This window comes from Microtus ochrogaster, chromosome 19, assembly GCF_000317375.1.
Source record: "Microtus ochrogaster isolate Prairie Vole_2 chromosome 19, MicOch1.0, whole genome shotgun sequence".
NCBI lineage: Eukaryota > Metazoa > Chordata > Mammalia > Rodentia > Cricetidae > Microtus > Microtus ochrogaster.
Genome location: NC_022021.1, coordinates 52,750,452 through 52,761,500, shown reverse-complemented (window position 1 = coordinate 52,761,500; position 11,049 = coordinate 52,750,452). Strand labels below are relative to the sequence as shown.

The 11,049-nt window shown below is 43.5% G+C and overlaps 1 protein-coding gene across 1 annotated transcript in view; it reads left to right on the top strand.

The window, feature by feature from the left end:
* The window catches only part of Ahrr (aryl-hydrocarbon receptor repressor), a 68,222-nt gene that overhangs the window by 2,032 nt on the left and 55,141 nt on the right, over window positions 1-11,049 (top strand). The window contains exon 2 of the mRNA XM_026783840.1: window positions 5,232-5,413. Coding sequence (XP_026639641.1) covers window positions 5,232-5,413 — 182 coding nt within the window. The remainder of the gene's footprint in view (window positions 1-5,231; window positions 5,414-11,049) is intronic.

Below are 11,049 nucleotides of genomic sequence, written 5' to 3'. Positions count from 1 at the left end.
ACCAGGCTGGTCTCGAACTCACAGAGATCCACCTGCCTCTGCCTCCCGAGTGCTGGGATTAAAGGCGTGCGCCACCATCGCCCGGCTAACTGCTAAGATTAAAGGCAAACACATTTTGATTTATAGATGCTCTGAAAAGATAGAAAGCTTGCCCGGCTCACAACATAGGGGCTGTCTCTGCACCCCATCCCCTTTTCAAGAAGCATCTGATTTTAGAATTTTCTGTGAACACTTCTTGAAATGTCTCTGCAGTGTATGTTTTTTCCTTTATGTACTCATGTTATATACATACTTGCACACCTCAGAGTCTTTTTCATAGGCTATACTTTTCCTACTATACAACCTGAGTATATGAAGTGTACTTTCCAAGGGTTCATCTTAGTGCTTTGCTGTCCATTAAGCTCTGTGTTCTCCAGCTGCAACATAGATCTGTAGCATGCACGTCATCAGTCAGGATCCTTCCACCTTTATCCAGGGAGCTTAGGGATGTGGCTAAATGACAAGGGCAGCCTGATGTTAGTGTCACCTGCCATGCTATAAGTGGCAAGTAATTTGTAAGAGTGTTCATTCAACCTTGATTTTTTTCTTCACACCCTAGGTGTTACCTAGTAGCTATGAGTATTTCTGAATCCATAACTTTCTTCTAGAAGTGAATGTCAAGTATCACCACCAGCATGTTTGGTGTTCCACATCTCATCTTCTAGGATTCCTGGGATTTTACCACATACAGTGTCTTCATTTCATGACAATGTGGAAGTTGTAATACTCAAGTCCCTGATTTTTTTTAATTTGTTTTTCTTTTCTTTCTCCCCCAAAATAGGCGTGTGTGTGTGTCTGTCTGTGTGTGTGCGTGTGTACACACATTGGAGCATATGTGCATTCACATGTACCATGGTGTGTGTGTGTGTGTGTGTGTGTGTGTGTGTGTGTGTGTGTGTGTGTGTAAGTCAGTTCTTTCTTTTCTTTTATTATATAGGTCCTCAGGCTCAAACTCAGGCCAGTAGGCTTGGCATTAGGTGTTTTTACCAACAGCTATCTCACTGGCCCACATCTGCTTTTTCTTTACTGGAGTATAATTGAAGTATAAGTGTTTCAATTGACCTGACAAGGTCTGTAGCCAATCAGCTTTTGCCCATGAAATCACCAGCAAGTCAAGATTTCAAATATTCTGCCACTCCAAAAGTCTCCTTTTGAACTTTAGCTGTCCCCACCACCTCTGTCCCCAGGCAGCCTCTGCTCTACTTCCTGTCGCTGTGGATTTTGCACTTCTTGTGTCCTGTATAATTGAATTACATTTTTTGGAGCTACTGCCTTGCATAATGACTCTGGGGTTCCTCTGAGTTCGTGCATCAATAGCCCTATTTCTTTTTTGCCCAGCTATTCTATGTTGTGGGAATATTCCAGGTTTGGTGGACACCTAGATTGTTCCCTGTTTGGGGGCTGTTAAAGATTCTGTGGATATGCCACACCAATTCTTGGAGAGCTGGGTATTTCTGTTCTTCTTGGGTAAATGCCTAGAGAGACAGTTGCTGCATAACAGTGCTAATCTTTCCCAGAAACTTTCAGGCCATTCTCTAAAGTCGCTGCATCCTCTTATGTTCCAGTTACAGTGAAACAGGGTATAATCCCCTCTATATTCTCCAGTACTTACATTGCTAGTTTTCAGTTCCAGACACTTTCATGAGTTGGTAAACTCTCAAGCTTAATCTGTATTGACTTAAGGAATAATGATGTTGGATGTATTTATGGGCTTGCTTTTCATTTATGCAGCCTCTGTGTTAAAGCATTTAAATAATTTGCTTTTTTTCATTTCAGATCGTCTCACTATGTCCTGAGAGTTCTTTATATACTCTAGATACAACTGCTTGTGATTATTTTCTTCCAATCTATGGCAGCTTTTTCATTTTGTTAATACTGGTTTTCAAAGGATATTTTGGAGGCTGGAGAGATGGCTTAGCAGGTAAAATGCTTTCTGCTAACCATGAGGACATGACTCCAGCTCCCTAGCACCTACACAAATTCTGATCATGGAAATACTCATCTGTATCCCCAGAGCTGAAAGCAGGGAAACAGGTAGATCCAGAGGTTTACTGGCCAGGCAGTCTAGCACAAACAGCAAGCCTCAGGCTCAGCAAGAGACTATACCACAAAAAATAAGGTGGAGAAGTCTGATGTCAACCTCTGTCTTCTTCTGACATGCACACCAGCTTATAAGCACACACATACACATGCATGAACAAATACACACATCTATACATTCACAAGACATTTTAAGCTGAACATAGTGGTATACCTATAATTCTTGTAATCAGAAGACTGAAGCAGGGTCATGAGAATGAGACCAGCCTAGGTTACATAATGAGATGTCTCAAAGAAAAGTAATCTAAAGGACTTTGGATGAAGACAATTTTATTGTGTGTGTGTGTCTGTATGTTCTTTTTAAAATTTATTTTATTTTTCTTTTTTAAAAAAGAAAACAAACTTTCATTCATTTTACATACCAACCCCAGTTCTTACTCCCTCCCCTTCTCCCATTCCCTCCTCCTATACTGCACTCCACCCCCACCAACTCCCCAGAGAGGGTAAGGTACATTGCTTTGGGGAAGGTCCAAGACCCTCCCTACTATATCTAGGCTGAGCAAGGTATCTATCTGAAGAGAACAGGTTCCCTAAAAGTCAGCACAAGCAGTAGAGGGTAAGTCCTGGTGCCACTGCCAGTGGTCCTGCAGTCTGCCCCAGCCATACAACTGTCAACCACATTCAGAGGGTCTAGTTTGATCCTATGCTGGTTCCTTCCTTGTCCGACTGGAGTTTGTGAGCTCCCATTAGCTCAGGTAAACTGTTTTAGTTGGTGTCCCCATCATGGTCTTGACCTCTTTGCTCATTCCTCCCACTCTTCAACTGGACTTTGTGGATTCCTGGGAATTTCTCTAGTGCCAGGTTTCTTGCTAGTCCCGTAATAGCTCCCTACTCATCACTTCTTGCTGTTTCTTTCCTCTGGAGCCTGTGAGAATTCTATTTGGCCTCTACATTTGCCCTGGATTTGAACTCATCACAAGCCCAGGGGACCACTTGCTTTTTAGATGGACTGTCCCTACTGATTATTTACCCTTTCTTGGGGTACCACCTACTTCATGGAGATGATATTGGGAAGTAGAGTGTGGGGTATAGATAGCAGTGAGGTGTATCTTGGTGTCCTGAGAACAAGAGGAGGAAAACAACATGTACTTTGACTTGTAACAACTCCTTTGCTGGACAATGCCCCACCCTGAGCCTGAGAGAGTCTTGGAGTGCAAGGAACCAAGTGCAAGTTTGCTTCAGGTAGCACCCTTCATGTTCTCTGTATAGAAAGACCTGGTGGTCAGGGCTAGAGCTAGTGTAGGCACCACCCTGCATGGAGAGGCAAGGACACCTCTACCTTAGATTTAGATAGAGGTTAGAAGTAAGCTGGGGTTATGGGATCATCAATGGAAAACCACCTGATTTGTTAATTGGTGAAAAATCAATAAACTGTGGTCCGTTTATATGATTTAATATTACTTAGCCATAGAAAAGAATGAAGAAGCAAACACACACATTATAATGAGAATGAATCATGAAAGCATTCTATTTTGTAAAGGCAGTTGATGCACCATTATTCATAAGAGGTCAATCCACAAGGGTAGAAAACAGGCCTTCAGTTTCCAATGCCAAAGTAAGGAGTTTAGGAGAAAGTGCACACGAGGGAGATGCTTCCCTTAGGACAGTGAAAATCTTTAGGTCAAGAAAAGACGAGCAGTGTCATGACTAGCAAATGAAAGACCGCTCACTTTCAATGACTGACTATGTTATGTTAGTTAGATGTCACTTTTAAAAAGTAACAGCTCCTGGGTTTGTTGCTGCCTGACATTATTTAAAAACTGGGGAATTTGGGCCATTGGACAACTCCTCAAAACCAGAGAGGCCTCAAATCTGAGATTCCCTGAGATACCAGAAAGTGTTGGGCTGCTGATTCAGATGGCTGGTTTGTGAAGTTCTTACAACATTGGATCCACTCTGACTTCTGTGGTCTCTTCTAGACGCATAGTGTGGGCAATACTGATAGTGAATAACCAGGAAGGTTTATTTTGTGCCACAGTGAAGAGGTTCGGAAGAGGGAGACCTAAGAAATGAGGTGAAGGGATGTTGAAGGCGCCCTCTCCAGGCAGGCATTTGAAGCCAGGTCAGTCTATGAGTGAGCAGTTTCCTGAGCTATATGAAGTGGTGGACAAATGACCTCTTGGTCCTCCAGATGCTCAGGCTCTGAGAACTTTTCTGTGATGTCTGGCAGGTCCTGGAGTCCTCTTCTAGGCATTTGGACTACCAGGCCTGAATTTTGAACTGAAATTCTTTGTTCTGGGAACCAAAAAGACTAAGAACTGTTTGGATTACCAATGGGGTCAGGAAATTGTCACCATTCTAGCATGGGAACTTGTATTTTTCCTGTCATGTATTAAGTTTGGGCTGGGTGATGTGAGACTCTGAAGGAAGCTAAATAAAAGTATATTTTTCCAGGCACATTTTTTTTTCCCAGACTGCCCTAGCCAGGTATCCTCCCTTCTCAGAAAACCTGACACAGAAGTGCTGAGAAATGCAACAGAGCCACACAGCTAGTAACCATGCCCTTCATGCTTGCCTGAGACTTTTCACACATTCCTCCAAAATATCAGGTTGTAGCTAACTGGTGTGTTTTTTATCAGTTTCTTCAGAAGTGTAAGCTGAATATTCTGTCCTGCCAGCCAACTCCCAAATAACTACATAGAGGTTTATTATTAGTTATAAATGCTTGACCAATAGCTTGGGCTTTTTAAAACTAGCTCTTATAACAGCCCATTTCTATTAATTTACTTGCTGCTCATGGCATGTTACTTCATCTTGTACTCATCCTCCTTCCTCTGTGTCTGGCTGGCAACTCCGACCTTCTTCATACGAGAGAACTCTCTCTCCCTCTTTGTCCTCAAGTCCCGCCTAACCTCTTCCTGCCTAGCTATTGACCATTTAGCTCTTTATTAAACCAATGAGAACAACACATCTTCACAGTGTGCGAAAAGATTGTTCCACAGCAAAGGAGTGATCTCTAATTCTCATAAGCATTTTCTGACTGGGCAACAGCTTCAGTGTTCCCAGCAAGGTCACTACAGAGAAAGGTTTCTTGCCTGTGGGGCCATTGGCTCCTGGTAGGAACCTATCTGACTAAGGCCCTCTTTCCACAGGAGGCTTACCATGGGGGCTGAGAAATCAAATCCTTCCAAACGTCACCGGGACCGCCTCAATACAGAGCTGGACCACCTGGCCAGCCTGCTGCCATTTCCACCTGATATCATCTCCAAGCTGGACAAGCTTTCCGTCCTGCGCCTCAGCGTTAGTTACCTCAGGGTGAAGAGCTTCTTCCAAGGTAGGACTCTTATTTGGACATTGTCTCCATCTAAAACTGACTAAATCTCACTGGTGCCATCTGAGTTCACTTGAGTCCACTTAGGTTACACTTGTACATTGCTAGGTCTGTTCTGGGTTCCTCTGGTCCAGCTGGGTTTCTCTTGAGCTCTGTTGGGTCTTACGTGGGTCCACCTGAATCCAGATAGACCCAACTTGGGCCTAGCTGTGATGAGACACGTGCATAATGAGTTATACCACCATGCAACCCTCCCTGCCCGTGCATCTAGGTGGGAAGATCCTTGGTTGTGGGCTGACTCGTTTGTGGGATTCCTCTGGCTCCAGGTCAACAGTAACACACTTGCTTCAGGGTTTTTACACACTTCACTAGGATGATCCTGGGTTCTCTAAGTGACCAGACCCAGGACAACTCTGAGGATGGGGTCTCCATGGAATAAGGGAGTCGTGCCCAGGAACAGGACAGCTCTGAGGGGGATCCAGAGAATAATGGGATCTATTCTGAGGGAGAGTAGAACTGCCATGTGTAGTGGCTTTCTTTTGTATTTTAATAAATAATGCTTCCCTGACGATCAGAAAAGTAAAACAGCCACACTGGCCAGCCTAAAAGACCATACAACAATGACATACACCTTTAATCCCAGTAGCCACACTAGTTTGTCATAGAAACCAGGTTGTATTGGTGCACGCCCTTAATCCCAGAACTAGAGAGAATTATAAAACAGAGGAAACAGCTCTCAGGCACAGTCTCATTCTGAGGTTTCCTGAAGGCATGTCACCATTTTCAGACTGAGGTCGAAGTAAGTGTCAGTGGCTGGCTGCTTTGTTTTTCTGGTTTTCAGGTTGAACCCTGATTTCTACCTCTGAGTTTTTATTAATCATGCATCAGCCACAGACAGGAGGTCTAGTGTCCACAGTTAACCTTGTTTTCACCTTGGATACCACAAGGTGGCTCAGGAATAACTTTGTATGCTCGGGCAGCCAGACTGACTGATCTCCTGCCACCAAGCTCTAGCAAAGTCTTTCTGCTCTCTACAATGTGTGAGGCCCTGTCTTCTGGGAGTCCAGGGGCTCCCTACATCCTGAAACTCCAATCGACCATGGTTTAGAGATATTTTGTAATTTCTACTAGCTGTACTTAACCCTCAAGGATAGAAGGGCCCTGGACTTCCTGGCACACTGTGGCTTTGTTCCGTGGAAGAAGGGCAGGGAAAGGTGCCTGTGAAGGACTAGGGTGGGTGGTCAGAGACAGAGCCCTTCTCTGAGTTCAACATGGTTTCTACCATTTGTCTGTATTGAGAATTATACCCATGTTCTGCCACATCATCTTGTTTCCTTAGATATTCAGGTTTTGGTTTCCTTGGAATCTTGGGTATCTGAAGGATGGAAGAATACATAGGGGTTGAGGACATAGATAGGATTGGGAAGCTTCCTATGTTGGAATGTGGGGGGTGATGCTCCCCAGCTTCTGCATTATGTGGCAGTCAAAGGTAACAGATTTAAAGAGTGTGGAAATCTAAATGGTTTGGTTTCCAGTTGCTGACTTTTCAGGTTAGTTTCATGCTTACATGTTCTGATGGAGTAAGCAGTATTACTAGACTCTGATAGCTCTACCCTCAGTGTCCTGTTGGCATGTGGGGTGTTTGCAACATAGGGACCCGCTATCCTTGGCACAACCCCAGAGCCCTGGAGAAGTTTTGCTTTCCAGGATAAGGAGGATGCCAAGTGGAAATTTTGTATAGTGCCTGATCATCTTGATACCCTTGCCTAAGGTCTTTCACAGGCACCCCTGACTCCTGGCTAGCCCCAGCCTTCTTGAATACCATACCACAGTGGAACTATGACAATACATTTTCATTTTGCTATCTAGAGTTTCTATTTTTACCCACAAAAATATTGCTTTTACAAATTTCCTCCACTCTAGGTCTCTTTCCCATAGAACCCCTATCGACTTTGGGGCCTGCTGGCAACTCTTAGTTCTAATGGTGCTGCATTCAGTTTGCCTCTGAGGTTTGAGTGTTTTTCCAGGGCATTAGGGTGGGAAGAAATTGAGAAAATCTTTCAAAACATGCTGTGTCATCCTGATCTTGTATGGGTGTGGGAAGCTAGGATGGAATTGAAGCTCCTGACTTTGGTTTCTACAACATGCCTAAAAGTGAGAAGTGTGACCAAGTGATTTCCCATGCTCCCATGAGCATTGTTATCAAACCTCAAGGGCAGCCCCATGTCTAGACCACTCAGATCAGACTGGGGCTGCTGCCCTGAGTAGAAAGACTCTGTCCAGAACTGAAAATGGCTTTGTTTTCTATCCTTGCACTGACACAGCACTCTCACACACACTTGACCTTGGCACAGAGATGAAGAGTGGTCTAGTTTCGTTCTTTTGCTGTGATAAAATATTCTAACCAAAGTAACTTAGGACAGGAGAGGATGTGTTCAGCTTATAATTCCAGGTCACAGTCTGTTGTTGAGAGAAGCCTAGGCAGGAACTTAAGGCAGGAATTTGAAGGCAGGCCACTTTCTCTTCCACGTAACATTACCTTCAACCAAGGAACTCATTTTACAACCAAAGAAACATGGTAGGAATCGTGGAGGATGCTACTCAAAGGCTGGCTAAGACTGGCCTGTACTCAGCTAGTACACATTTAAGGATCGTCAGCCTGGTGATGGAGCTACAGTGGACTAGCCAGAGCTTGTTGGCCCACAGGAGATATGCTCCTGATGTTTCTGGCCAATTCCAAAGACTGTCCAAGAGTTTGTATAAATGCTCAGTTGCTAACTCAGAAGTGAAGCGGTTTGCCCATCTTACCATCATTTTCAAAGTTCTGAGTTGTGAATGCAGCACTACTTGTGGTTGGTCTTCCCACATCACTGAAACCTGAGGATCCCACTGTGCTGAAATGAAGTGAAGTCTCAGGGTCCACAGACTTCCTGAGAGTGTTGAGGCTTTTGGGGGCAAGATAACAACCTTTTAAATTTCTGTACTACATATGTTTTACCAAGAATTCTGAATTTTGTGATTCCCCTTAAGCTGTACATAGAGAAAAAATTCTAAAATTTTTCCTGAATTCATTTCTAACTATGTGAATAGAAAAAAATGAATCTACAAAAATTGGATTTTAGTTTATGCTCGTTGACCCGAATGAATGAGTTAATTTCATTAAAATTGTCATAAAAGATCACCCCTGAAAAGGACATGATCTGGAAACTCCAAACTCAGAGGGTAACAGTGGCATGAGAATCTGTTTGAAACATTTAGAGTTGAGGCAGTGAACTATTTTAGTTTTGTTCATCTGGTCTCTGTGTAACGAGGCCGCATGCTTTCATAGATCTTTACTTCCACCATCTTCTGTGGGTAATGGTCAGGGCTGGGATTTTCCACTTTTATAAGTTTTTCTATCCACAAAAGGGGAAATTTGGGTGAAGAAAAAAATAGGGAGTGTTTTGAAGAGACAGCCTTGTCCTATTACAGGGCAGGAAGCAGAGTTGGGTCCTCCCATGCGTACGTTAAGCTGGATCCTTGGATATGTAGCACTGAGGATCAACCAGAAAATTCTGAGAAACCCTGGCCCCATTATTACAGTCTAGAAATATCATAAGTTGGTTTGTCCCAAGCCTCCCCAGGGACTCCTTGCTGTCACCAGAACAAGACCTCCCAGGAGTATAGAGTCTCAGGCATTGATATTAAAGATCATGCCCAGGCCTGGTTCAGGGACAACATCTACCCAATAAGTCATTAGAATGACAATATCCATCAGGCAAGCCATACAAGGGAGAGGAGGTGATCCTAAAAACCAAAACAAATAAGAAAAAGAGGCAGAGTGGCCTAGCTTCATCTCTCATAAAAACCTAGGGATTTTTCATGGCTACTCTTCTGCTACTGCTGTTGTTTCCTCCTCCATATGGCCCATGCTCACCTGGGATGGAATCTGGGACAGTTTGCTGATTCATTGTGTTCTCAGCCTAACATACCTTTCCACACACTTCTGGCTGTCCTTGAGTTCCTGCCCAAGGTCAGCCCTGGCCGCCATGCTCATTTGAACTGAACAGGCTCCTCTGCTTCATGTTAATCCCAGATGGATAAATACAGACACACCATGACATCACTAGGTGTGACCTGGGACCTAGAACTTGGGAATATAACATCTATTAGCATGTAAAAATCAGGAGTACCTTGAGACTGCTAATGACTTTGGATACTCAGGACTGATGTATACAATTACTAAACAAGATCGTACCTTTATTTCTGTTCTCACTGAGGGATTACTCTTTTCCTAATGGTCTTTGTTATGGGTTAAGTATTTGTGTCCTCCAAAAATGTGTATCTTGAAGCCCAAATCTGCTGTGTGATGCTCTTTGAAGATTGGGCCTCTAAGTAAAGTAAAAAAAAGTTAAAGAAGATCCCAAAGTTGTGGCTGTGATCTTTCAGGATTATTGCCCTTATGAGAGGAACAAAAGAACCCTTTCTGAATACAAACCCGCAATAGCCACTCATTTGAGGACATATCAAGGTATGTGTTTATAAATCAGAAAGGCCCCCTCAAGGAGCCCAAATTTGCTATCATCTTGACCATGATCTCCAGCCTCTAAAACTGTGAGAAGATAAGTCTCTGTGGTCCATCCTGCCCAGCCAGTGATAAATACTGAGAAGTGGGATTCCATAGAGACAAACACTGAGATGTGCAAGGAAAGCTTTGGAATTGGAAGCAGGAGCTCTAAGATGTGTGCTGGGGCATCTGTTTGCTGTAACATGGCTGTTTGTGTTGATCCTGGAATATTAAGAAAGGAGGAGCCCTGCAAAGCAGGCTCTTGATGTCTCAGAAAACATTTGTTATATTGAACAAAATTTAGTATAAACGTGTGCATTAGTGAGTTATTCTGTTAAGAACTCAGCAGGAACAAAGATCTGGTTTTGGAAACCAGTGGAAATGGGAGTCTTATTCATAAGTTGTCAAAGGTGCAACCTGACTGTGCCTTCCTGTTTTGTCCAGAGTAGAGCCTGCAAAAAGATGAGGCCAGGCATTTAACAGAAGAGGTTTCTCAGTATACTACTGAAGGTGCTCCTTGATGATTTCCTTTACTGCCTATTACAAAATAGGTGGAATGAAAAAAATTAAGAGAAAAGGAGCCAACTTAAAGAGTTGAAACATCCGTAGCTTACTCATATTGTAACAAGTGAGAGAGGAGGCAGCAGAACAACCGCTTGTTAAAGAAACTGTGTGGTATGAACCACGGATTTAATCAGCCACCACAGAAGGAGGAAGGGAGAAGGAGTATACCAGCAGATATTTCCATCTCAGCAAAAGGAGACAGGGCAGCACAACAAAGTAATTCAGCTAACAACATAGGGGCAGTATGACCCGAAGAGAGAGTCCAAAGTGGCTGTGGGCTGAGGAAGCCCACCTAGAGCTTCGAATCCAGTATCTAACTGGGTTTACCTTGTTGGGTTTTAGCCTTTCATGACATCTTTCTTTATTTTCTTGATGTCTCCCTTCTGAAACTGGAATCCATCTTCTATGCACTCTGCCACTCTGTCTCTGATGTACACACATGGTTTGAGCCGCAGACTCACAGCTTGGGGAATCTGTTCAGGGGTCTATCATATCTAGGGGTCTATCAATCATATCTAGGGGTCTATCA